The following is a 25969-nucleotide window of genomic DNA, read 5'->3' on the forward strand; positions in this document are numbered from 1 at the left end:
CTAATCCGCGCAGAGCCCGCCTCCCGCCTCCCCTCCGCGGCCCCAGCGGCGAGCAGCGCGGACCACTCGGCGGGACGCAGCCGCTGCGAAGCGCCAGGCGGCCGGGCCAGCGAGCTCCGGGGGCCGCGAGCGGCGGCGGGACCCGGGCGGGAGGGCGAGCGGCGGGGCGGCGCGGCGGGCGGACGCCGGGCGGGGGCCCCGCGCGGGGCCAGGTGGAGAGAGCCGCGGGCCGCGATGGGCCGCCGCCTGCCGGTGTGGCTGTGCGCCGTCGCGGCGCTGCTCTCGGGGGCGCAGGCCAAGGGCACCCCGCTCGTCGCGCGGCCCGCGCCGCCCGGTGCCCCCCGCTACAACCTCTACACCACGGGATGGCGCCCGCGGCTGCGCCCGGGGCCGCACAAGTAAGCGCGGGCCGCGCCCGGGCGGGAAGCCGGGAGGGATGGGGCCCGGGCGGCGCTCCCACCTGCCCCGACCGCGCGCGGGAGACCGGGGGGGACGCGCCGGGCACCCGAGGCCGAGCCCCGGCCCAGACGGGCGCCCCACGCTCCGGGAAGCTGCGGGGCTGGCGAAGAAAAATAAGCCGAGGGGGCCTGGCGCGGCGGCTGGGACCTGGCAGTGCCCGCGGAAACCTTTCCAGCGAAGTAACATTTTCCAGCTGCGCTGTGTGCAAACTCCCGGCGCAGCGGACCAGGTGGAGGGAGAGGAGGGAGGGCCGTCGGCGCGGGGCACACGCGGGCCTCTCCCATGCATGTCCCCCGCGCGCCCCCCCTTCTCTCCCCTGCCCCACCAGGTAGGAGATGGAGCCTAGCGCCCTGCAGCCCGCCCCCTCCCGCGGTCAGCCTGACCCCAGCCACCGCTGGGGAAGCCCGGCGGGTTTGGGCCACAGAACTGGTGGGGGCGCCTGGGTCCTGGGCCCGAGTTGTGGCTCCAGAGCCCAATAGCAGCCCACGGGTGGCTGGCTTATGCCAGGCAGCCACCTCCCCAGCCCTTGTAGTCTGTGAGGGCGGCTCTTGCCTCGCGGAGGCCTCAGCTTCTGGTCCTCAGTAGCCAGGGGCTTGGGAATTGGCCCCAGTCAGGTGAGTTAGGGCCTCTACCTGGGGTGCTGGCTGAATCGTATTGTAGGAGAGTGCTCAGCCCATAGCTGACATTCAGCAGGCTTGGCACATCAGAGCAAGCTTCCTGGAGAAGGCAGTACAAGAAGTGATCAGAGAGTGAGAAACCAGGAGCCAAGGGTGGGGGCGTGGGGGGCTGGAAACTACAAGATGGCATGCATTTCCCAAGGAGTCAGGGGAGGAAGGATGAGCAGTGTGGTCTCCCAGGAACGAGGAGAAGGGACAGAAGAGAGATGGGGATCTGGTCCCCTGGGGAGGCCCACAGATGGGGAAGGCAGGTATAGGCTCCTCAACAGGCCTGGCCAAGGCCAGATATTCCAAGGATGCCGTCCGTTCTCCCTTGCAGGGCCCTCTGTGCCTACGTGGTGCACAGGAATGTGACCTGTGTCCTACAGGAGGGAGCAGACAGCTACGTGAAGGCCGAGTACCGACAGTGTGGATGGGGGCCCAAGTGCCCCGGGACAGTCACGTGAGTGCACCCCCATCCCACCCACTCGGGACTGCTGGGCACAAGCCCCAGGCCTGCCTCTCTCCCAGGGCACCAGCCAGCACCACAAGGGAATGGAACTCCTTGGACTCCAAAGAACCTATTACCCCAGCTCCCACGCAGGCTGGCTGGAGAAGGCCAGGGAGGAGACATGGCAGGTTCAGTTTAGGGCCCACAGGGGGGCCAGGGGAGGGTTCCCAGAAGACACACAGAACGAGGCAAGGAAGAAGCAGCAGAGGCAAAGAGGGTTGAAAGTGAACAGAGAGGGCAGAGGGTCACACTGACAACAGTGGACGCCAAAGGGGCCCTGGGAAGACCCAGGGAGGGCTGCGGTGACTGTGGAGAAGGCAGGCCAAGGGTGAGGGGACGGAAGCCAGGTTGCCGGGGCTTAGGTCAGGCAGACGGGGCTGTAGAGGGTATTGGGATGGTGCACAAGTGTGATGCACAGGTCTGTACTTGGAGAGGCTCAAACGCATGTCTGAAAACAATCCCATTTGCTCCAGTGTGTCAGTGGGTGAACAGGTACATGGCTGAGCAGGGGAGGGAGTGGGCCTGGCCAGGCCTGCCCTGCACAGCTGGGCCTTCCCTTCTGTGCTCAGAATCAGGGGTGCCGTCCACCGGCCTGGGTGGCCAGAGCTGAGTTCCCAGAGTAGGCTAGGAAGGAGTAGAGAAAACTAAGGGGACCGAGGGGAGCCAAGAGTGGCCCCAGTGCACTGAGAAGGGCTGCCCACTCCGGCTCCTGGGCAGCACCCCCTCGCACACCCATAGGGAAGGGCTGAGGTGGTGACAGGATTCTTCCAGGTACCGCCCAAGCCAGAGTGGAATTTCTGATGGCAGCATGAGCTAAAAGTGGTCCAAACTGGCCTTGGGGACACTGGGGCTAAATCCCGCTAGTGTTCTCCCCAAGCAAACAGGGTGGGGTAGGGCTTCCCCTGCACCTGCTCCTTAACCCTTCTCTGACCCTCTGCAAGGCCTGCCTCCACCCCACCGCCCTGTCACCTTATGCACAGAAAAAGGAAAAACTCTGGCGGGGAGTGGAGGAGGGCAGAGAATCCAGATCTTGCACTGGGAGGCAGGAGCCTCAGTCCGCAAGTACAGGGCCCTGCCCTCTCCCCCTCTCTGGCCCAGGTACCGAACAGTGCTCAGACCCAGATACAAGGTCAGCTACAAGACAGTGACGGACCTCGCCTGGCGATGCTGCCCTGGCCTCACTGGAGAAGGCTGTCCCGAGCACCTGACCGACCTCGGGGCCACCCCAGCCCAGCCAGAGCCTGAGGTCCAGATTCCCTCAGGGCAGCTGGGCCCAGGGCCCCGGCCCCCTTCTTCTAGCAGAGCGGCCCCCAGCCCCTATGGTGAGTCTGCCCATGGAGACCCTACCAGGTGATCAGGTTTCTTGGGGGCGGTGGAGAGGGGCCTGACGCAGGCGGGCTGAGCTCTGGCAGGGCTGGGGAGGGTGCATCTCACACTGGGCTTGAGGCAAAGCTCACAGACTCCTCCTGAAGCTGAGAAAGCTATATGCTCAGTGGGAAGGTCAGCCTAGAACAGAAACTCTCCCGGGTGGCCTGGCAATAGGACAGGTGGAGGGAGGCAGGCCAGTGATGCCCCTAGGGTTCTCTCCTCCTCTTTCCCAGGAAGGAAAGGCCCAGGGCTGTTCGGTGAGCGGCTGGAACGTCTGGAGGGTGATGTCCAGCGCCTGGTACAAGCATATGGTACCCTCAGTGGCCTGGTGGCCAGCCGTGAGGACCCCAACAGGATGACTGGCAGTCCAAGGGCTCCTGCCGCTCCTGTGGGCTTCGGGGTCATCTCCGAGGGGTTCGTGAGGCCCGGAGACAGAGCCAGAGGGCCACTCACCCCTCCCCTTGACGAGATCTTGAGCAAGGTGACGGAGGTGAGCAACACGCTGCGGACCAAGGTGCAGCTGCTGGACAAGGTGCACGGGCTGGCCCTCGGCCACGAGGCTCACCTGCAGCGGCTGCGGGAGGCGCGTCCGTCTCCGCTCACCTCGCTGGCGCTGCTGGACGAGTACGTGGACCGACGGCTGCACCGGCTCTGGGGGAGCCTGCTGGATGGCTTCGAGCAGAAGCTGCAAGGCGTCCAGAGCACGTGCGACCTGCGGGTGCAGGAGGTGCGGCAGCAGTGCGAGGAGGGCCAGGCGGCTAGTCAGCGGCTGCACCAGAGCCTGGACGGCCGGGAGCTGGCCCTGCGCCGGGAGCTGGCCCAGCTCGGGACCAGGCTGCAGGGCCTGAGCGTGGCTGGCGGGAGCAGCTGCTGCAGCCGGCTGCCCTTGATCAGCGCCCGCGTGGACAACCTCGAGCGGAACCTACAGGCAGTCACCGAGGCCCAGCGGGGCCACGGCCCCCTCACCAGGGATGAGCTCGAGCGGCTCTCTGCTGCCATGCTGGACGGGGGTGTGGACGGGCTGCTGGAGGGCCTGGAGACCCTCAACGGGACGGAGGGGGGAGCGAGGGGCTGCTGCCTGGGCATGGAGGAGGGCGGGTGGGAGGCCGGCAGCTTCAGGACCATGCTGGAAGAGCGAGTGCAGAGCCTAGAGGAGCGCCTGGTGACACTGGCGGGGGAGCTAAGCCACGACGGCGCCCCCCCGGGCAGGTCAGCCCGGCCCCTGGTGCAGACGGAGCTGGCGGTCTTGGAACAACGGCTGGTCTCCCTGGAGACCTCGTGCACCCCCAGCACCACCTCAGCCGTCCTGGACAACCTGGCGGCAGAGGTGAAGGCCTGGCAGAGCCGGAGCGAGGCCCTCCTCCGCCAGGTGGCCAGCCACGCCGCCCTGCTCCAGCAGCTCAATGGCACTGTGGCCGGGGTCCAGGAGCAGCTGACAGAAGCGACGGGCAGCTCACTTCAAGGCGAGATCACCCTGCTCAAGGTCAACCTGAACTCTGTGAGCAAGTCCCTCACGGGCCTCAGCGACTCCGTCAGCCAGTACTCTGACGCCTTCTCGGCTGCCAACTCATCCCTGGGCGAGCGCGAACGCAAGGTGGAGGCTGAGGTTCACGCCATCCAGGAACAGGTCAGCAGCCAAGGCTCTCGGCTTCAGGCTGGCCACAGGCAGGTGCTGGGCCTGAGGGGGGAGCTGGAGCGACTCAAGGCCGGTGTGGCCGATGTGGCCGGCGGGCTGAGCCGCTGCCAGGACACAGCCCAGGAACTGCAGCAAGTGGTGGGCCACTTCGACCGGAGGGTGGCTCAAGTGGAGGGTGCGTGTGGGAGGCTGGGCCGACTGGCTGCCGGCCTGGACCACTTGCCCACCGAGTCGCTCAGGCCCACGGAGGGCCTGTGGGGCTATGTGGACCAGCTGAATCGCACGCTGGCTCAACACGCACAGGACATCGCCCGCCTCCGGGATGACCTCCTGGACTGCAGGGCCCAGCTGGCCGAGCAGGCGCGGCCCCAGCCAGCCGACTAGGAGGGCCAGACGGGACCGAACCCCGGATCCCGCCAACACTGGGGATGCCGCTCCAGAGCCCAGCCTCGCTCAGCAGTGCCTCCCAGCCTCCCGGGGCCAACGGGGATGCCACTTCAGAGGCCACGGAAGGAATAGCCTTGGTCCAGCTCCATGGGACTGTCCCAACCACGAAAATCAACACTCAGTGCCGTATCAAGTGGACAAATCAGGATCATGGTCAAGGCAAGGACATCATGCCTGAAGGCCGGGCGGACCTGATTGACCTCACAATCCAGCATGCACATTGCTCTTCTGCAGACACACCAGGAGCAGCATCTGGATGAAGACCCGCAGGTCCAGTCACCTGTCCACATCTCCCCTTGTCCTGGGGCAACAGCCCCCACCCCGTGGAGGCTTCTGGTTCCCTTGTCTCCTTGACTTCCCTCCCTAGCCGTCAGGGCCCAGTTTCTGCGGGAAGGTGGCGGCCACCGGCACTGTCCTCCCACCTGGCAGCTTTGTGGATAGTTTCTGAACCAAGGACCAGAGGTTTCCAGCTCCCCCCGTCCTTTCGGACAGAGCAGAAACACAAAGACTCAGCTGAGAGGTTTTTTATTTCTTTCGACCCTCCCCTCAGGTGAGGGCTTACTTAGGCAGCTGTAGATTCCCTGAGAAAAGGACAGGGTCCAGACCTTCTGTTTAGAGACCCACCTCAATTTATTCTTTTCCTTCTCTTTCCCAAAGATGCTTCAGGGCCTCTGGTCCCCACACCCTCCTCTCCTTTCCATCTGGGGGGGAAATCCTGCCCACCCACCCCCCAGGTTAGGGAATCTCTCCAGAGAGTAGATGTCATGGCCTAAGTGAGGCCAGACTCTGAACGGGAAGCCAGGGGAGAAAAAGGGCTCCAGGCCTAGTTTCCAGCATCCTAGCACAACCCCGGCCCCGCCTGGGTGTTCGCTAAGTGGTGAGAAACTCAGGTCTGACAACCTGAAAACACAGTGTTCATCTGGCCTGCAGAGTTTCCAGAGACCCTGATGCCCATCTCTGTTGAGGCTCCTGGCCTCCATTTCCCCTCAGCAGCACAGGCCTTCCTGTGCTATGTTCCAGGTCTCTATAGCCCTGCCTTCTGGTTTCTTCCCTCCACTGTGGTGCTGTTGGGGGAGGGCAGGCCTGGATTAAAGCTTTTAGCCCGTCTAAAGGTATTTTCTTCCCCAAGGACGGACGGTAGGCCGGAAGGCTGCAGTGGGCTGCCAGCCCGGCTTCCTACAGCCCCTCAGGCAAGAGCTCGCTCAGCAGCTGTGTGGGCCCTGAATTGACCAGCAAAGTCTAGGGAGGTTGGGCAGGTCACCGCCACCCACACTGGCAGGGTTTGGGGCTGTGTCCTCAGGGGAGGTGCTCAGAGGAACAGGAGAAGCAGCTGGGTATGGGAGAGGCCCAGGGGGAGCCACACTCCCTCCGCCCTTGCACTGCCCTGGGATCCCTGTTCCTTGATGTCTGAGCACCCAGGGTTGGGGTGTGCTGAGATCCTGGGGCACAAGGGAGAGCAGTGAGGTCTGGCGCAAGAGCTGTGGGAAGGGGCCAGGGTTATGGAAGGGTCTGGCTTCAGAGGGTTTGCTCCATGCTGCCCAGATGCTGCTCAAGCACTCCCCCCTGCTGCCGCCAACCCCCTCCTGTGCGGGCAGGTCTCGAGCCTCACAGGCCTCCCTCTCCTCTCCGTGCTGTCAGGAGTTGAGGCAGTGTACCAGGGGGACAGGGACAGGGATGTCAAGGGCACGGAGAATCCTGCAAGGGCCCAGGTGATCATCATTTCACTGCTGGGCAGAGCCCTGCTGAGGCCTGGAGCGGCTGCCCCACCTCCTGCGGATCAGCTGGAGAAGGCAGGAGACAGGACAGGGAGGAGGGAAGGTCTCTGTGGCTGCCAGTCGGCCCTCAGCCCCCTCCTTCCCTTCAGTGGACCGGCCCCGTGGCAGCCAGCTTGTAACCTCCCGTTCCCTGGGAACACCCAGTCAGTTCTGGGGCCTGGCCAGGGAGGAGGGGGCAGCTGGGGCCGGTTCAGGCCAGGGCATCGAGGTCCACAGTAACCAGCGGCTCCCGCCAGTAGCAGAAGTTGCTGTATTCAGGGCTGGCCAGGTCTGTGCTGGGGCCACGGGCCACAGGTGGGAAGAGGAGCTCAACCACCTCGCCCAGCCGCTCATACCTGTGGGCAGAACAGGGTCAGCACCGAGAGCCTGAGCGGCCACCAGGCCCCAGCCCCCACCACATCAGGCAGAGGAGACCTGGATGGAAGTGAGGCCCAGGGAGAGGCTGGGGCATGGGGACGTGGGAGGGGTGGGGGACCCATGACAGGGTTTGGCCTCACGTGGATTTGTGGTTCTTCATGAGCTCCTGGATGAGCTCTCCCCGGGGGTTGACTGTGAAGATTCGAGATTCAGGGAGGCCCACCTGCCGGTAGGCAGTCACATCCTATGGGGGACAAGGAGGGGCTGATGGGCTGGGGGACAGGGAGGAGGCGGCCCGGCCCGTGGGGAGGGGACACACTCACGTTGGGCCTGTTCCCAAAGGCAGCATAGAAGGGCTGTTCGTTGGGCAGGAACAGCTGCCGGATGTCACTCAGGCAGGCAATTTTGAACACCTCTGGTTTCTTCTCAATCACCTCCCTGGGGCAGCCGGGGCCATGGGCAGGAGAGGGAACCGAGGAGGGGCAGCCATCAGAGGACGGCAGGGTCAGGTGACACAGGGCAGGATTCAACTGACACCCAAGCATGGCCGGATGCTGGCCTAGCCTGAGCCGCCAGCGAGCCTGTCACTCCCCGCAAGGACCCCTGGGCTTGTATCTCGTAGGGCTGGTTACCTGTGGAGGGCGGAGAAGAGGCTGCTGGGAGACAGCAGGATGGGGCCCTTGGGGAGGCCACAGCCCCGCTCGCTCACCCACTGTAGGTAGGCCTTGGTGAGGTCAGCCATGCCAATGGCCCGTGCCGAGCAGTACAGGAACTTGAACCCGTTTCTGGAGGTGGGGGTAGGAGAGGCCCAGAGCCATCAGAGACCAGCCATTCCTTGGCTTCGGCCAGCTCAGCGCAACCCCGTGGCTCTGGCCTTCAAACCCAGAGGCCTTTGCAGGGAGGGGACTTAGGGAGAACATCGGGGAGAGGTGCCCGCAGTAGCTGTCCCAGGGAGGAGGAGCGCGGACAGCGTCCTGAGGCCCAGGCGGACCAGCATGGACAAAGGTTTGAGCAAGTCTGTAGGCCCCTCCTGCAGCATGAAGACCAGCGGTTAGACTCAGAGGCCAGACGACAGGAGACGAGGGCTTCATGGGAGAATGAAGGACCATCCAGGGACATGCCCGGGGTTTCTTCCCTCGTGGGTCCCCAAGCCTGGATTCCTGGGGCAAGGGCTGTGGTGGCCTCAGACATCCTGTCATTCCCTCCCTGGGGCCCTGCCCCAGCCCAGGCACTCACAGGTGGATTTTGTGGTAGAGACTGGTGATGCCCTGGTGTGTCCAGTCTTTCCCCAGCTGGGGCAGAATGTGGCCCAGAGCGTCCGACCTACAGCCACAGAAGAGGGGTCACTCTGAGGCAGCCCTACGTAGCCCTCGCATTCCACCACCCCCAGCCCCCAGGACAGTGCACTGGGGGGGAGGAGGAGGGCCTTTCTTGACATCCCCCTTCCCGCAGCACAGAGGAGGCCAGTCCCAGGCCCTCCCTCTCTCCCCTGGCCAACCAGGCCTCACTTGGTAATGGTCCCGTCGATGTCCGAGATGACCACCTTGTCGTCCCACTTCCACAGATAGATGGTGGCCCTGCAGCGGCAGGTGCCCTGGTACTGGGTGGTCACACTGAAGACCACGTCATTGGCACCTTCTTGCAGGTTCAGGCGCCGCTGGGGCCAGGCAAAGGGGGGAAGCTGTGATCCCCATGGGCCTCTCATTCCCCTCTGCCTCCCAACTCAGAGAACCTGCCTGAATTCATCAGAGACAGCCACACGCAGACACATCCGTACGGGTAGAGGGCGACCTCGGGGAGTGAGGGAGTACAGAGTGCTGGTCGGGGCCCACACGGGCCCAGACACAGGAGCCCTAACCTCCCTTCCTGCCCCCGTTGGGATGCAGCTCACAGGCAAAGCCTGGCCCATGGCTGCCACCCAGTTTCTCAGGTCAGCCCTAAGGCTGACCCTGCTCCTGGCACGGAGACACCCCACTCCCTCGAGATCCCCACAGGTAGCCTCCCGCCTGGGGCTAGGGTACTCGTGACATCCGTCCATAGAGACTCCTAGCCCTGTCCTTGGTCCATAGAGAAGAATCAGGGCAGCTCTCAGCCACAGCCGGGGACCAAGGCTATTGGGCCCTGGCTGACCCCAAAGTGGGTGTCACACTGGGGTACCATACAGATGGTCGCTGCCCGCCCTGGGCACCGCCCTGACAGAGCCCCGCTTGGGGGCCAGTGACTACGCTCAAAGACAGGGCTTGGGGGCAGGGACGGCCAATATCTGAGGGGCTGTCATCAGCCTTTGATTCCTTCAGAGTGGCCTCTAAGAGCTGATCCAGAGCCGGGAACCCACCGCAGGTAGATACTTTAAGACAACATAGGGAAGACTTTTCCCATAAGAGCATCCAACAAAGAAATGGGCTGGTGCATAAAGAAGCAAGCCCCTGACCCTGGAGGTTTTCAAGCAAAGGCTGTTAGGGAGGCTGCCGAGGGGATGGATTCTGGGCTCTGGGAAACTCAAGGCTCCACAGAGCCAAATGATCTCAGCCCCAGCCCCCCTCCCCCTCCCACGCACACACTCACTATCTGATTGGAGGAGAGGCGGAGGGACTTCTTGTAGGCGGGAGTCGAGGGTGGCAGAGAGGGGGCGTCCAGGATCACAGGGCTCTCTGGGGCATCATCCTCACTACTCAGGACATCAGTCTTCTCCCTGCAGGCAGCCCGGCTCTCAGGCCACTCTCCCCAGCCAAGGTCCTACACTCCCAGTAGATGTTCACCCCTCAGCCCATGCCACAAGGAACCTGGGGCTTGTCCCTGTTCCTCCAGAGGATCAGAAACCCCACCATGGTGCCACCCATTTGGAGAGGGGTACAGACATAAGGACGCAGCCCAGCAGTACGCACCCAGAAAGGGGCCAGCAGAGCTGAAGCTCCTGGCCCTCGGTGCCTAGCCAAGGTAGCCTTGGAGATGTTTATCTGTAAAACCTAGCGGTGCGTCTTAGGGCTTATTACCAATCCCACCTGCTTAGGCTTCAGCTGACCTGCCCTTGGTCATCCCCCACCCAAGCTTGGGTGTTCTGGTCACTTGAGAGATGAAAAAGGCAAGGTCAGCCTGCCCCTGGCAAAGAGGGGAGGCCCTGCCCCTCCTTAAGACAGTAGTCCCTGGTCTGGGTCAGGAGTCTGGGCACCCGGTCCAGCTCTGCCAGTTCCCAGCTCTAGGACTTTTGGTGTAGCTATAGGCCTCAGTTTTCCCATCTGTGAAATGGGGACATTTCTCAAGAAAAAGAAAGGGTGTAGAAGTGATTGGGTAGTGACAAAGAACCATAGCTGGGGGAGAGGTGCTGGCGTCACCCCTGCCCCCACAGGGATCTCCCCAAGGCTTGGCTCCAGCTGCAGAGCTCCAGCCATGAGGTCCAGCTCACCCCTGCTGCTCCCGGGCTGTGGTTTTCTCCGTCTGGGCACTGCTCTGTGGGAAGAACATACATCCAGTGAGCCCCACCCCCTGCCTTGCTGACCACGCCCTTTGACCTTGACCACTCACCTCTCTGGCGGGGAAGTCCCGGCGTCGCCAGGAAAACCACCACCGTCCACCCTTCCGGGGCATCTTCTCCTTTTCCAGTTTGTCCACGGTGCTCTGAGGGCAGATAAAGGCCATGGCATTTTTCCCTGCACCACAAAAACCTACCTTTCATCGCCCCCATGAACCCAGAGTCTGGGGCTGACCCTAGAGCAAGGTGCTATCAACATCTGGAGGCTGAGGAAGCATACTCACCTCCATGCTGGGACTCCAAGCAATGACTCATGGAGCTAAGCACAGGAGACCAACGGCCATTCCTGCCAGTCCCCACCCTACCCCAGCCTTGACCCCCTAGCTCTTGCCCAGCCTCGGCCAGGCCTCCAGATCCTACTAAAGTAGCTGAAGGCAGTGCTTTGGGACTTTCTCAGGATCTAGTACTCTCTGCATGATGCCACCAAGTGACAGCAGGAAGAACAGTCTATAGCCAGTACTCCCTTCAACGTCCAAGACCAACAGAGGCAACCCCAAAGGTCAATGACTCTATCCCATGCACGGCCTCCCTCTCTGTGTGTTATCACCGCTGTCTGGTGGGGGCAACATGACCTTGGGAAGATGCTGATTAGATTCGTGCTAGGTATTCCCAGGGGGAGCCCAGGAGAGCCTAGGCCAAGGCCCACCCAGGAGACATATCAGTGTCCTACAGACAGAATGGTGAACCCAAGTCAGGAGGACATGACCTGGAAGTGGGTCAGCCAGGGTACCCCCTTGAGCTGGAAACAGGCTGGGGGAGTCTCCCAGGGGCCTCAGGTGGTGGATCTGTCTGGGGGAGGTGAGGAGAGCCAAGCAAGAGAGTAACCCTCCTCCTCAGACCCAGAGCCAGCCAGAGGATAGAGCCGAGTGTCACCAAAGGGAGGCGTCAGCTGTCAAAATCTGGATGGTGATGTTCTTGGGCAAGTCTAATCAATGCAAGAACAATGGGCCAGATCGGGGCAGGGGAGCCAGTGGCGGGGCGGGGGGTGCGGGGGGCAGGTGCAAGTCAGTGAGGGTAGAAGTTCTGGGAAGGACTGAAAAGACTGGGTTCCTTCCCACCTCTGAGCGTCAGCACATGCTGTTCCCTGTCCCTCATCTGCTTACGGATTATTCATCCTTCAGATCTCTGCCCAGGGGGCACGTGCTCAGCAAACCCCCGTTTTAGCCTCTCAAAGCACGCAGCCTCTCCTTCCCAATACTCACGGTTGAATTTTATATTCATCTGGCTGAGTCTTATGATTAACTGTCTTTCTAGGAGGGCATGACTGTGGGGACAGGACAGCCTGTGCCTGGTACACAGTAGGTACTCAACAAATGCAGGCCAATAAAGCAAGCGATGCTGCAGCCCAGCCCGGAGAACTGCTCGGGATAAGAGAAGGAGCGGGGCCTCTGTCTCCCAAGCCTCGTCTCTCAGATCTAAAAGCCTCCTGTGGAAGGTTATCATCCTCCCCCGGTGTGCCCTGAGCTCCTTCGAAGTCAAGTCCAACCCTGATGGGATTCATCCAGGCCAGGAAGCCAGGGCGGGGTGGGGCTTTGTCCGCACAGCACAGGGTGAGGTTCCAGGGGCCCTCAGTGGCTCCTCTCACAGTGGGTTTTGCAGCTGGTCAGCCCCAGGCCCATCTCTGCCCACTCTCCGCTTCTTGGCCAAGGGCCCCACAGTGGGCCCACTTTCCTCTGCAGGCCCGGTGGTGCTCTAACCATTACCTTGGGCAAGTTTCTCTGGAAGGCTTGCAGGGAGAGGATCATGGGGGCGGCCACAGCCCAGTTATAATGCCTGGAGAGACAGAACGGGGAGTCGGGACTGCAGTAGCCATGGGGCGGTGGAGGGCAGGGCCACCCTGGGGCTGCCAGCGGCTCAAGCTTGGTACTCACTTCTCATTGATCTTCACCACCAGGTTTGGGTGCTCAAGGAGGCCAGGGTTTTGGACGAGGTCCTGGTAGGAGACGATGTGCTGGTTGAACTTCTCTGGGCACAGAGGCAGAGAGTAAGGAGTGAGGCTGACATGTCTGATGTGACCTGCTGCCCCAGCCCCTCCCGGATCCCCCCCCCCACACACACACTCTACCACTCAGGCCTCCTGCAGGTTGGGTCTGGGACCCAGCAGGGCTCCTCTACCTGTGGTGTTTGCACCTGCTGTGCCCACCATCCCCAAAAGTTCTACTTTTGGCACGCGCCATCCTGGATTCACAGGGTAAGTCACAGCTTAGCATTAAGTGTTTGCTTCACAGGGCCTGGGGAATGCCCTGCCCTCGCTGGCTGCACGGGGCTCCACAGAGCAGAGAACAGCAAGGGCGCCCAGTCTAGCCTCACACCTCTGCTGCCCCCCCCCCACACTCTGGGGGCCTCCCCGCCCTCCCCAGGTCCCTGGGCTCAGTGCCAATCCTTGGAAGGGCTCAGGCCTTGGTCAGACATACCCAGGGAGATGTCCCGGCTCTCAGCGAGTCCGCCACAGAGGGACAGCTCTATCATATCCACCATGTCCAGAGTGGGTTCTGGCTCCTGTTTGGGGTTGGGGTCTCCCAGGGGCTTCTGGCTGTTGGGTTCACTCCACCTTCTGGGCCCCAGTCCACAGTCACTGGGGGCAGAGGGGCCAACAGTGATGTGACTACAAAGAGGCTGGGGGGAGGAGGGCCCACCCTCTCAGGCCCTTGGTAGCCAACCCCTGGCCCCACCAACCCCCATCCCAAGACACCCTGGCACCCAGCACCCAGGCACCTCTGGGGGAAGTAAAGGGCTGCATTCTCAGAATCCAGAGAGGGCAAGTCGTCCAGATAGATGTCACTGGGGCCCAGATGCTGGCTTCTCTTCAGGGAGCCTAAGGGCAGAGGGGACACCTCTAGTCCTAACATGTGCTTAGTAGCATGAGCAGGAGGTGTCCCCTTGTCTTTGAACACCCTAAAGCAGCGCTGTCTGGTAGAACTTTCGGGGATGGTAGAAATGTCCCATCTGCCCGCCCAATACCGCCAGCCACACGTCACTATCCGCGCACTGAAGATGTGGCATGATGGAGATACAGAATTGTATATGGTATTTAATTTCAAGTAATTTTAACTACATTTTACATAGCCATATATAGCCAGCAACTACTGATTTGGACAGTGAGTCCTAGTACCTTCCCACACTCTTAGGATAAACCCCAGCTCCTGCTCCAGCAATGATCCAGCATCTGCTCATCTTGCTGGCTTCCTCCCCACAACCCTGCCTTGCTCAAGACACACCAGCTGCCTCCCTTCCTAGACATGCAACCTCTCTCCCACTTCATGGCCTTGACACATGCTCTTCCCTCTGCCCAGAATTCTCTTCCCTTGATCCTCACTTGGCTGGGTCTTTATCGTTCGCGTCTCAGCTCACGCATCCCCCACTCGGAGAGGCCTTCCCCGACCACATGATTTAAATAGCCTCCGTGCCCACCGATGATTCTCTTCTGTGTCACCCATGACATGCTCTTCTCTGCTTACGCATGCTTCATCTAGCTCCCTCACTGCGAGCCCGTGAGGGCTGGAGCCAAGCACAGTGCCAGGTACGCAGTAGGTGCTCAAAACATGCTTGAAGTACCAGAGTCCACCCAGGGGGTTATGTGAGGCCAGGGAAAACCCTGGGAGAGGGCCAACCATCACTCACCTTCCCTCCTGGAGCCCCCCTCTGGCTCCCTGGTAGCCACTGGGCCCTCCAGGGTGGCCCAGCTCCAGGATTTCGAGGGAAGAGGCAGGCCTGCATCCCTGCGGCTCTGAGGCGTGGTCTCCCTTCTCTCAGGAGTGGGGAGAGGGGAGCCCACCAGAGCGGGAGGCTCCGCGTCAGTAGGAGGAAGGTCAGTACCAGCCCCTGCTTGCAGGATTAGGGGTCCCGAAGGGTCCGCACCAGCCACAGAAGCGGAGGGGGTGCCGGGCTCTCCCCGAAGAGGACAGGCTGACCCAGCCCTGCCATCAGCGACCTTCGAGGACTCAGGCCACTCTGCTTTGGCCACCTTTGGTCAAACAAATGGGGTGGGGGAGGGGATGTGAACCAGCGCAGGGCCTGCCTCCCACACCCCACAAGGCCTTGGGGGTCCAAGTCTCAGTCACTGCACTTCTGACCCGCAGGGGACCACCGAGCCCCTGAAAGGCAGGGATGGGAGGCTGACATGGAGTCACTCACCTTCGGCAGCCTCCCCCAGGCCCACTGTATGTGGGATTCAGCTCGTGGGGGGCTGGGCTCGGGGGTCCGCAGCTCCAGCTCTGAGTCACTCTTAGGGGATGTGAGCCCACCCGGCGGGAGGCTGCGGGAAGCGAGAACTTAGAGGCCCTCAAGCCAGCCTGTCGCCCACCACTGCCCACCCCAGCCTGAGGAAAAAAATATTTATAATACATATTTGTGCCTCTGTTGGATCCAGAATGTATAAATATACGGAAGACTCCTACAAACCAACAATAATGAGGCAAGCTAGTAAAAAAAAAAAAAAAATGGGCAAAGACCTGAATAAACACTTGGCACAGGGGATGTAGAACTGGCTGGTAAACATATTAAGCGTGTTTTACGTCATTATTCATCAGGAAGATATAAATAGAAACCACTCGGAGACCTTGGCCTTGGGTCCCTGCCTGCTGGCCACCTAGACTCTCACCTGGCCTGGGGGCCCCACTCGCCATCAGAGTAGGGGTAGATGTCTCTGGCTTGCGGTAAGGACTCCCCTTCTGACTGGACGCTGCTGAGGGGGCTGCAGGGAAATAAATGGTCACCGACAGGACCGGGCACCCCAGGTAGCGTGTGGGGTCCTGGGTGTCAGGGGCTCGGGGAGGTGAAGCCCGGAGAAGTCACGGCCCTTGTCCAGGGTCACAGAGCAGCAGCAGAGGAAACAGTGCTTGAACCCTGGGTGGTATCCCCACACCCTTAGCCCCCCACCTGGTCCGCACACACCCTGGGGGCTCTGGCCTTGGCTTTTCCAGCAGGGACAGCTCACTGTCAGCGCCTGTCTCCAGCTCCTCCGAACTAGAATTGGCTGCCACCGTGCCCTCCTTCCGCCTGGGCTTCCTCCTGCGAAGCCTCTTCTTCCGCCCAGTGGAGGGCACCCCGTCAGAGATGGCCTCAGGCTCACTGGCTGTGCTCAGCTGGGAGTCTGAGGGGAGCCCAGACAGGTCTCCACAAGGGATGGGCGATGTGCACAGACAGGGAGGTACGTGTTCCTGGGAGACAGACCAGGGGCTAGAGCCTGGGGGGCCACCCTCGCCACCCAATCGTTCTGAGCCCTGCCTGAGTCCCAGGGCCTGGGTGTGAGCTCATCCGGGCTCAGGAAAACAGGCACGGAGGCTGGTCCGAGGCAGCAGCAGCAGCAGCAAGGCCTCGCAACCAGGCCCGGGTGCCACACGAACCACCCTGTCCAGGTAGAACCCTGGACCTTGGCTACTCATCTCCTCCTCCGCCCACACCTGCTTTCCCTTTAAGACTCAGCCAGACATCACCTCCTCCAGGAAGCTTGCCCTGATTAACTCCAGCCCCAGTTCCAACCCCCTCCACTGCCATGACCATATAGTTCCATCATCTGTTGTTGATATGTCTGGCTCCCAGGCTGGTCTGGGAGCCCTCTTTGCAGGCAGGGGTGACCCGTCACCTGAGTCCACTGCACAGTGTCGGGCATACAATAGGGGCCTATTTAAAGTTTGTGAAGCTCAGACTGTTGAAACACCTCCCGCTGGCTTGTGTTGGGCTCTGCCTCCCTTCTGAAACACCCCTCTCCTCGTCCCTCACCCTCATCCTTCCATGCTCTTAACTGCACCGAGCCAGCACCAGATCCAGAACAATCCATCTCATGCTTTCCAGCCCCCTCCCAGCCATGCAACAGCACTCTCCTCCTTTTCAGGCCGCCCAGGGAAGGCCTCCTTTTCACCCTCCAGGGGCCCAGCTCCAGTGTCCTCTTCTGAGAAACCTTCCCCAGCTTTCCCCAGATAGGAAATCAGCTCTTGCTGCCCCCATCCCAATTCTGCTTAGGCTCCAACAGCATGCTGGGAGTGCCAGCCCTAGCTGATCCCCCCGCCCCCATCAGACTTGCTGCTAGGGTGGTTCCCAGGGGCAGGTCGGTGACAGGGCCCAAGGTCCAGCCCAGAGGGGGCAGGTGCCACAAGGCACTTACATCATCGCTCTCCAGTTCCTGGATGAAGAAGGCCTCCCCGCTGTCCCCCAGCTTCATGTGCAAGTCCACAGGCTCCCCGTTGATCTCGATGTCGACCTGTAAAGGGGTGTGGTGGCGCACAGTCCCCACCATTGTCCCTCACCCCCACACTCTGTTCTACTGGCCCCCCTGCCCCTCTGGAGCACTGCGCTTGCTGGAACTCCTACCCCCCAGCCCCTGGTGTGCCTGGCTGCTCCCTACCCCGAAGCTCTCTGTTCAGGCTCCCCTTTGCAGAGAGGCTGCACTGAGTTCTCCACCCCCCAGCCCCCCATTTTTCCATTCTCTGGGCTTTCTTGCACATACCACTGTCTCAGTATTCTTGTCTGCCTTGATTTCTGTTCTTTCTGCCACACCCCATCAGAACAAGACATGACCCATCTTGTTGCCGCTGTGTCCCCAACCCCCAGAGTGCTTACTGACTACATGAACAATGGTACGAAGGACCACTTTCTAGGCACTGATGGAGAGTTTTATCTGGACTCTCCCCTTTAACCTCCCAGCAACACTGTGCAGTAGCTCCTATCCCTACCCCCACTTTATAGACGAGGAAACCGAGACCCCAGGGGTGTTATGTACTGGGAGGTGGCCAAGCGCGGCTGTGAGCCACGAAATCTGCCCCAGCTCTTTACCGCCTCACTATACAGTCCCCCACAGCTGACACTTTCCTGTTAGGATTCTGGCACGTTCCTCGGGGCCCCATAGGAAGGGGATTTGGACCCACCAAACCTCTTTTCATACTCCAGACCTCATCACTAAAAAAAAGCTGTCATGTTCACCTGGGCCCAGAGAAGACAGCACAACTTTCCGAAGGGAGAGAAGCTGACCTTTTGAGTGCCACCCACATACCTGGCCCTGGGACAGTGTTATCAGCTCCTATCTCATTCTCCCAAATCACCCCTCCGGCACCAGGTAGATGAGAGTGTGCAACCATTTGCCCAGGTGGAGAGACTTACCAAGAATGCACAGGTGAGGTCTTAGTAAGCTGGAGCCAGGTCGGACGGCCCAGGTACCAGGGACAGCCCCACTGTGCGGCTCCCACAGGAAAATGGGAACCCTCCGGGACCCAAACCCCCAAACCAACCCCAAACTGTCAAAGAAAATGCAAAAGAACAGATGCTTGTCCAGAGCACAGATCCCCACCTGAGGGAGGTCTAGGCCCTCTCCTGGGACTGCAGGGGCTGCCCTGGCCTTAAGAGCCCACCCTGCCATGGCCCCTGGCTGGCCAGCGCTCACCACCTTCTCCCGAGACCGCAGGACGCCTAGCTTGCCGAAGCGCACGTGGAAGGGCGAGCATCGGAAGGAGCCGTCCACCTGCTTCACCACCAGCACGTCGATGCCACCACTCAGCGTGGCCGGGTTCAGGCCTTGGTATATGTCCTTCATCGTCCCCAACACCGTCCCTGCCAGTTGCCCCACGTAGTTCATGGCCGGTGCTGGCAAAGGGAGGAGGTGCTGGGACAAAGGCCGGGTCCACCTCCCTCAGTGGGGAGGCTCTGCAGCCCGGCCCCCAGGACCCCCAGGTCCCCAAGCATGGGAGCGGCAGACCAGGAGTGGGGGGCAAAGGTCTCCCCAGACTTACGGTGTGTTGCCCTCGGAGCGCCTTTGCAGACCGGAGGGATGGGCGGTGTGCCTACAGGTGTGGGTTCTAGCCCCGGCTCGCCCACTGACCTGCTGTGGGGCCCCTGGACACCTGCCTTACTTCTCCAAGTGCCGATCTCCGCATCTGTCAAATGAGAGCACTGGGTGAGGTGATCTGGAGTGCCCTGCGTCTCTAACTGCCGTGAGTAATGATAATGACCATGGTGTGCGGTGGCAGGGCTCATTCCATCTTTGCAACAACCTGCGAGGCTGGCCGAGCAGGTGTCATTATTGCTGTTTACAGACAAGCTAGCTGAGGCTTGGAGTGATTTGCCCAGGACCATGACTAGTAAGGAGAGGAGCCAGGACTCAGACCCAGGCCTGTGTGGCTGCAGACCCCTCAGTGTGAACCACTGGGTGGGCCCAACTGCAGGGACAGGGGCAGGTCAGCACCCCTCCCTGATGCAATGGGTGGCAGCCTCATGATATATTAGGCCCAGGGCCTGGCTGGGTAATGGGTGACAGCCCTAAAGGCTGATCTCTTCCCAGTAAGTAGGGAGGAGAGAGTCTCAGTTCTTCCATCTGAGAAATAGGTTCATCTGTCTTGCTGCTTCCTAGTCTTAGGAGTTGGAAGGGGCCTTGCTGCACCATTGTGGCCGATCTGTGGAGAACCAGGGGTAGGGTACCTCAGGTACCTAGGGCTCTGCCCAGCTCTGTTTCTGGGGTCAGATACTTGAGGGAGGGCATTTCCTATAGTTGGGGGTAAAATGACCTCCCAGTTTACGGCCCCAAATATCAAACTCCTTCCCAGTTTCCCTGGAACAGGTGGGAATCCTATCCAAGATCCATAGCCTGACCCCAATGTCTCCAGGCCACAGTTCTCAGGCCTGACCCCCACTTCTGAGACCCTGGCTCAGCTGGCCAGGCCCGGAGACCCACATTCAGGCCTCAGGCTGGCCCCTACCCCACCAAAGCTGCCCCTCCTTCCCCCAGCCAGACCGGTCTCTCCAGCTTTCCCACACCAGGCAGAGCTAGGCAAGCCAGAAGCAGAAGGCTGTGGCAGCCATGGGGAAGAGCCAGGGCCGTAATGAGAGCTGCTTCCACGCTGGCACGGTGCCCGCCCCACCAGCAGCAGCTCATGGCCCCTTCCCTGCTGGCCAGGCCAATGGCCTACTGCCCCTCTGGCTGCCAGGAGCCAGGCCATTCCATCTCCACATGGCACTCCCATCTCACAGACCCCGCATCAGAACCCCTGGAGGACCACCTGCCATGCAAGACCACTCTTCAAAGAAGTTAAGTGACTTATCCATAGGCCATAGATGGGGCGGGGTGGGGAGAGTGATGACTCGTATCCCGGTTTCCTGACCCCATGTCATGGTTCCTGCCACCCCACAGTCCCCAAACCACCCCACAGTTGTCTGCAGGGAGGGCAGCCGCCCCAGCCCACCTCTGCACAACACTGCAATGCCTTGCCACTCAAAATGTGGCCTAGCAGCGTCAGCATCACCTGGGAGCTCATTAGAAACCTAGACCTTCAGAAACATAAGGTACAACTGGAATTGCTAAAATGAAAACTTGCAATAAAATGAAGCTTTCTGGACCCTGATAATGGCATTCAAATATAATATACAGTTTATCTGCAAAACACCCACTATGTGCTAGGTGAAAATTTCCACTTTGGTTCCTTCCTACACCAAATTCTGTGAATAAAGGTCAGACATGTGATGGGCAGGTCTCTAGATCACTGTGCTCAGGAAAAGCAGAGAAGACTCCAGAAGTTTCCAGGAATAAAGGAGCAAGCATGGGAGGGGCAGACCGGGAGTAGGGGCAAAGGTCTGCCCAGGTGGAGGCTCAGACCTTCACTATCTGCCCCGCTGAGGACGAAAGAGCTGGGCTGGGTAGTGACCGGCTTGGCTTGACCTAGTACAGAGTTTCTCAACTTCAGCATCATTGCCGTTTGGGGCTAGATAATCCTTCGCTTCGGGGGGATTGTAGGATGTTTAGCAGCATTCCTGGTGTCTACCCACTGATACCAATATCACACACCCTCCGGTGTGACAACCAAATTGTCTCCAAACATTGTCAGATGTCCCCCGGGGAACAAAACTGCTCTTCGTAGAGAGCCAATGAGGTAGTAGAGCTGAATGGCAGAGATGGCACCATCTCTGGGAGGCATGGGGTCCTACTCTGCTCCAGCTGTGGGGCATCCTCAGGCAAGTAATGTGCTAGCCTCAGTTTCCCCTTTATGAAACAAGGCCCCAATTTTTCAAACCCTCCTCAGCCTAGAATTCATCCCTCCCCCTGTTCCCCCCCACACTACGAGTGGATGCCCCCCACATCTGCCTGCTTAGCATTTGGGGGGACTCCAATGAGCTAAGCCCTGGGATCCCTCTTCTATCTGCACCCATCTCTGAAGGCATCTGCTCTCCCCCAGGACCCAGCTCTGCCTTCTTGGTCTTCTCCAAGAGCTCTGCTTGGCTCCCTTACACCACCCTTCACCCCAAACTAACATGTCTAAACTCAAACACTTCATCTCTCCCCCGGGGGAACCAGATCAGCTGAATTCCTCTCAGGATTCATGGGCATCCCTCCCTCCCGAACCCTCTGAATCCTATCCCCCCATTTCCTTCTCCTCCTGCTGTCCTAGGTCAAGGCATTACTACAGGATGCTCAGATCCTGGGTGGCAACAGGACACTGTAAGATACTAGACTATCTGGGTTCTTTTTTTTTTTTTTTAAGATTTTATTTATTTATTTGACAGAGAGAGACAGCAAGAGAGGGAACACAAGCAGGGGGAGTGGGAGAGGGAGAAGCAGGCCTCCCGCGGAGCAGGGAGCCCGATGCAGGACTCGATCCCAGGACCACTGAGCCACTCAGGCGCCCCTAGACTATCTGGGTTCTAATTCCCTCCCTGACACCTTGGGCAAGTCACTTCATCTCTCTGAGCTTCGGTTTCAGCCTCTGAAATGGGGATAGGGGATGTGTGAGTAATTAATGAGATAACTCACGGAAAGCACTAGTACACAGTAAATGCCCATAGGTGTCACCTATCAATAGCAGCATCTTTTTGGGCATCATGACAGCCTCAGTCACCCAGGCTGGTCCTGAGGGCACTACAGGTCAGACTGCAATGCACTGTCCCTGCCCACCGTTGAGAGGTTAGACTTCTTTCCATATCATTCCAGGCCCTCTTACACCATGGTGGCCCACTTTTTGCAAAGTGAGCAGGTAGACTCCAGGCAGGCCTCACAGGGCGCCCAAGCCTCAGGGCCCACTTTGGAACACCCACAGGCCTCCCAGGCCAGCACACAGCTCTACCCCAGGGTCTGAGCTTCAGCCTTTCTGGGCTCCCAGATCTGGGGAAGGGTGAAGGTACAGCAGGACCAGAAGAAGCAGGAGGATAAGCATTCCTATAGCCCTGGAAGGGAGACAGCCCCACCCCTGGCTCCCCAGCACCCGTCACAGCTACTGGGTCTCACCCCATCTCCGCAGGGTGAGCAAGGGTCAGACCCTGTTTTGCAACACAGGACACTCAGTACCAGAGAGGGTGGGTGACCTCCCAAAGGCCTGGGGTGAAGCTGGGCCAGCCACCCCTGAGAGGTTTTGGCATCTTATCTCCTGATCCTATATTCTGGATGTCCGGGGTCCCGCAGCGGCTGGGCCAGGGAGGGGGACGAAGTGAGACCGGCCCCTCCACCCATGAGTTACCTTCTGATGTCCAGAAATGGACCCAGGCCCGCGGACAGGAAGAAACGTGGGTCAGATGGCAGGACAGACAGGCAGGGCAGGGCTGGGTAAGGGGTACCTCTTCTCAAGCCGGGGTTAGGCCCTACCTGGGGATCTGCCCACTGGACCTCCGGGATCCGGAAACGCCGCCTGAGTGCACGGGGTCAGCGGTAAGTGTCCTCGGCCCCACACTCAGTTGGAGCTTCCGTCTCCTCCAGGACCGGGTGAGATCCCGGCTCCGCCCCTTGAGCCTGGCGGGTGTCTGCAGGCCCCAATCCGCCCAGGCTCCACCCCCCCAAAAGACCCCGCCTCCGCCCAGTCCCCACGCCCAAGGGCGCCCTTTCACCTATAGAGGCTGGGCGAGGCCGGAGTTGAGGCCCCGCCCCGCGCAGGCTCCACCCCGGCCCCGCCCCGCGCCCTAGAGCGGCTAGATGGGACGTCCCGGTGGCCTGCCACCTACCCCACTGCCAGGAACAGCGGAGAAGTGGGGATTTTCGAATTGGGCCGATTTAGGCCCTCCTGGCTTTGCTTCCAGCTCGCTGTGTGACCTTGGGTAGGTTTTCCCCAACCCGAGCCTGTTTCCTGCTTTGGCAAAGGGGATAGCCACCTTGTAGGATTTTCAGGATTACATGGAATGACTTTGTGGGGCACCTGGCGCTCACACGTCCCCTCCTCAAGGGCAGCTTTCCCTGACCGTTCCCCCCGCCCCCCATTACACCCCGTAGACTGGACAGGAGCCTCGCGTTATATGCTCACATAGCCCACAGTTGTAATTTCGTATTTGCTTGAATGACTATTTGATTATTGTCTGTCTCCTCATTTGAAGCTGAACTTTGTGAAAGCAGGTCGCGTTCATCCTTACACCCCCAGCTCCCAGTTCAGTGCCTGACATACAGCAGGAGCTCAATAAATGCCCGCTCCTTCATTCCATCCCTCTGACGCACCGGTGGAGCGGCAGCGGGCTCAATACTGCCACCGGCCAGCAGAGGGCAGGCGGTGACCAGCCTTTTGGCCCAGCTGACCGTCCTCTCGGCCGGCAGGCGCCGCGGGAGGGGACAGGTGAGCCTAGGTGCGCCCAGGTCTGAAGAATCGGTGGGCCCGCGAGCCCCGGGCGAGGAGTCGGGCTACGCACGGCTTTTCCCTTCGGATCTGTGGCTCGCGGCCTGTCCTGGATCAGAGACCTCTCTCGCAACCTGTGTGGATGTACGGCTCCTGCAAAGAAGATGAGCTGAGAAGAATCAGGAGGTGAGGGGGTTTGCTGTGAAGGAGGAGGGCACTGAGGAAAACCTTGGGGGGGGGGGGGACGCAATTATAAAGACCCAGGCTTAGAGGGCCCTGGGTGGTGGGGAAGGGGAGGTGGCCGCCATCGTTCTATGATCCTAGATGCCAGGACCTGGGTGGAGTGACCGGCCTCAGTGGTCCTCACTATAGCAAAAGTCATTTAGTGTCAGTCCTAAACCCAGGCTGAGTCTGGCTGGTGTCTCCGAAGAGCCCTGCTGGGAGCAGAGCTATCCCAAGGTGGCTGGAGGGCAGCAAGGCTGCGAACATATCTGTGGAAGCATTATATATATACCCATGATATTTACCCGTGGAAACATAGGAATCCCTCAAGGGAGCCTGGGAGGAAAGCAGAGGTCCAAGATTATGGCTACACAAGCCGCAGTCACTGTACCTCTTTGAAACTCAATTTCCTCATCTGCAAAACAGAGGTAACACCTACCTTGCATATTGTGAGGATTAAGCAGGATGAACTACATCAGTGGTTCTCAGCCTTGGCTGTGTGTTGAAATCACCATGACCCGGGGAAAATACTGATACCTGGGGTACTGGGATCACCTGGAAAATCTGCAGGTGTTTGCAATGTGCAGCCAAGGCTGAGAACTACTGAGCTAAATAAAAAGCTGAACACAGCACAGGGCACACACTAGGAATTCAGTAATGTTTATCACATTTTTAAAAAAAATGGAGCACATATTGTTTTCATTGTTCCTCATTAGAGGAAAAAAAAAGTTGATATAAAGGTTGTTGCAGAAATTGGATTTCCGACAGGCTTGTTTCCGGAATTGTGAATCATCTGGGATTTGGTGATTATGGGGCTGGGGGAGACAGAGGCAGCCTCTGGTAGCATGATTTATCCCAATGCCCAACTGAGCTGACGGAGGCAGGGACCCCCTGTTCTAGCTTGCGGTTTATATAACCATTCCCATGGCGTCCTGTGAGCATGCAAGCAGTCTGAGCACTTGTGTTGATCATTTCTGGGGTTAAGGATAGAGGTACTCTCTGGGTACACTCTCCTCTCTGGGTACACTCACCGGGTGGGCCTATACCATCGACAACTGTTTGTTTCTTAAGTAACCCACAAGTGCAGGTGGCACCTCCTTCTTTATGGGACTTGGTAACCTTATGTGCTTCATTAAATTACAGACCCAGTGATTATTTACTGTGCTTCACTATTTCTTTGCTGGGCGAACCTGGCATGAAGTGGGAGGACCTGCTCACCCAGGCCTGCAGTTGTGACCACTTGTCTTGGCAGCAAGACTGGGCCCAGGAGCAGCTCCTCAGTCACTCCTGGTGGCCTCATTGAAAGGGGGAAAGTGAGGCAGAGGAACCTGGGGCTGGCTCCCTCCAGTATAGAGGCTTGGGGTTGGGGCAGGCAGTTGATGTCTGGCTCGGATTATCAGATTTAGCAAATAAAAATAAAGGACACCCAGTTAAATTTGAAGTTCAGATAAATAACAAAAGGTTTTTTAGTGTAAGTATGTCCCATGCAATTTGGGACATATTTATACTAAAAAAAAAAAAATCGTTATTTATCTGAACTTCAAATTTAACTGGATATCCTTCATTTTTATTTGCTAAATCTGGCAGCTCTATGCCTGGCCAAACAGATGAGAAAAACCCAGCACAGGGAATTTGCTGCTGTGCCTCCTGCTCAATGTTGCCACATTTAGCTTCCTCCTGTCACTGCCCTGCTCCAGAACTGTGCATGGCTCCCATCTGCCTCCATAGCACAACCTGGACTCCCTGGCTACTGTGCTGGGCCTTGCTCTTCTGCCAGCCCAGCTGACCTGCTTGGGCCCTGACCTACCTCTACTGCTCATGTTTTCTCTGATGGCATGTGTTCCTCCCACTCCCAGTAGCATTTGCAAACACTTATTGAGCACCTACTGGGTGTAGGCACCATGCTTAGTTCTTCATCTGCATAATCTCATTTGATTCTCACAAAACCTCACATGGCAGGGACAGAAGTTATCCTATTTTATTGATGAAGAAACTGATGCCCCAACACAGTGATTCTTAAAATGGGGTTCCTGTGTCAGCATCAGCAGCACCTGGGAACTTTTTAGAAATGCAAACTCTCAGGCCCTCTTCCACACCTATGAATCAGAAACTCTGAGGGTGGGGCCCAACCATCTGTATTTTAATAAGACACCCTCCTCCCACCCGCCAGTGTTTCTGATGCGCTCTAGTTTGAGACCTGCTGCCCTAAGAAGTGAAGTGACTGTAGGGGTTTGTCACCAGGCAGAGGTCTAGAGGATGGCAGAGGACTGCCAGGCAGGGTGTTTATGATCTCACCATACCTGGGCCAGGCACTAGAGATGCTGCAGAGACCCCACAGTCTTGGGGTGGGTGGGGAGAAGGGAAAGGATAGACAGGTAGTCTAGCAATTGCGATGTAAGATGACTAGGCTTGGCAGGGCCAAGCCGAGGAGCCCATAGCAGGATGGGAGGGGGTCAAGGAGGGCCTTCCCAAGTAGATACCCAAGCTTGAAAAATAAGTCGTA

General features: G+C 59.4%; 2 protein-coding genes across 2 annotated transcripts; one reads left to right on the forward strand and one right to left on the reverse strand.

Moving 5' to 3' along the window:
* The first annotated feature begins 234 nt into the window (after positions 1 to 234).
* EMILIN3 (elastin microfibril interfacer 3) lies at positions 235 to 5039 on the forward strand. The gene is made up of 4 exons (XM_032420029.1): positions 235 to 398; positions 1456 to 1578; positions 2725 to 2948; positions 3228 to 5039. Exons 1-4 carry the CDS (start codon positions 235 to 237, stop codon positions 5012 to 5014), a joined length of 2298 nt encoding a protein of 765 aa, XP_032275920.1. The 3' UTR covers positions 5015 to 5039.
* Positions 5040 to 7029: 1990 nt separating this feature from the next.
* Positions 7030 to 22204, reverse strand: LPIN3 (lipin 3). Its single transcript, XM_032420028.1, has 21 exons — positions 22168 to 22204; positions 18460 to 18603; positions 18114 to 18313; positions 16842 to 16937; positions 15632 to 15897; positions 15339 to 15431; positions 14873 to 14993; positions 14360 to 14702; positions 13454 to 13553; positions 13153 to 13313; positions 12610 to 12703; positions 12442 to 12511; positions 10732 to 10824; positions 10613 to 10656; positions 9775 to 9901; positions 8718 to 8866; positions 8446 to 8532; positions 7842 to 7994; positions 7533 to 7647; positions 7350 to 7453; positions 7030 to 7187 (listed from the first exon to the last, which is right to left on the reverse strand). Exons 3-21 carry the CDS (start codon positions 18303 to 18305, stop codon positions 7043 to 7045), a joined length of 2553 nt encoding a protein of 850 aa, XP_032275919.1. The 5' UTR covers positions 18306 to 18313; positions 18460 to 18603; positions 22168 to 22204; the 3' UTR covers positions 7030 to 7042.
* Between the last annotated feature and the right edge of the window lie 3765 nt (positions 22205 to 25969).

The sequence above is a fragment of the Phoca vitulina genome, unplaced genomic scaffold (assembly GCF_004348235.1).
Source record: "Phoca vitulina isolate PV1807 unplaced genomic scaffold, GSC_HSeal_1.0 scaffold22, whole genome shotgun sequence".
Classification (NCBI taxonomy): domain Eukaryota; kingdom Metazoa; phylum Chordata; class Mammalia; order Carnivora; family Phocidae; genus Phoca; species Phoca vitulina.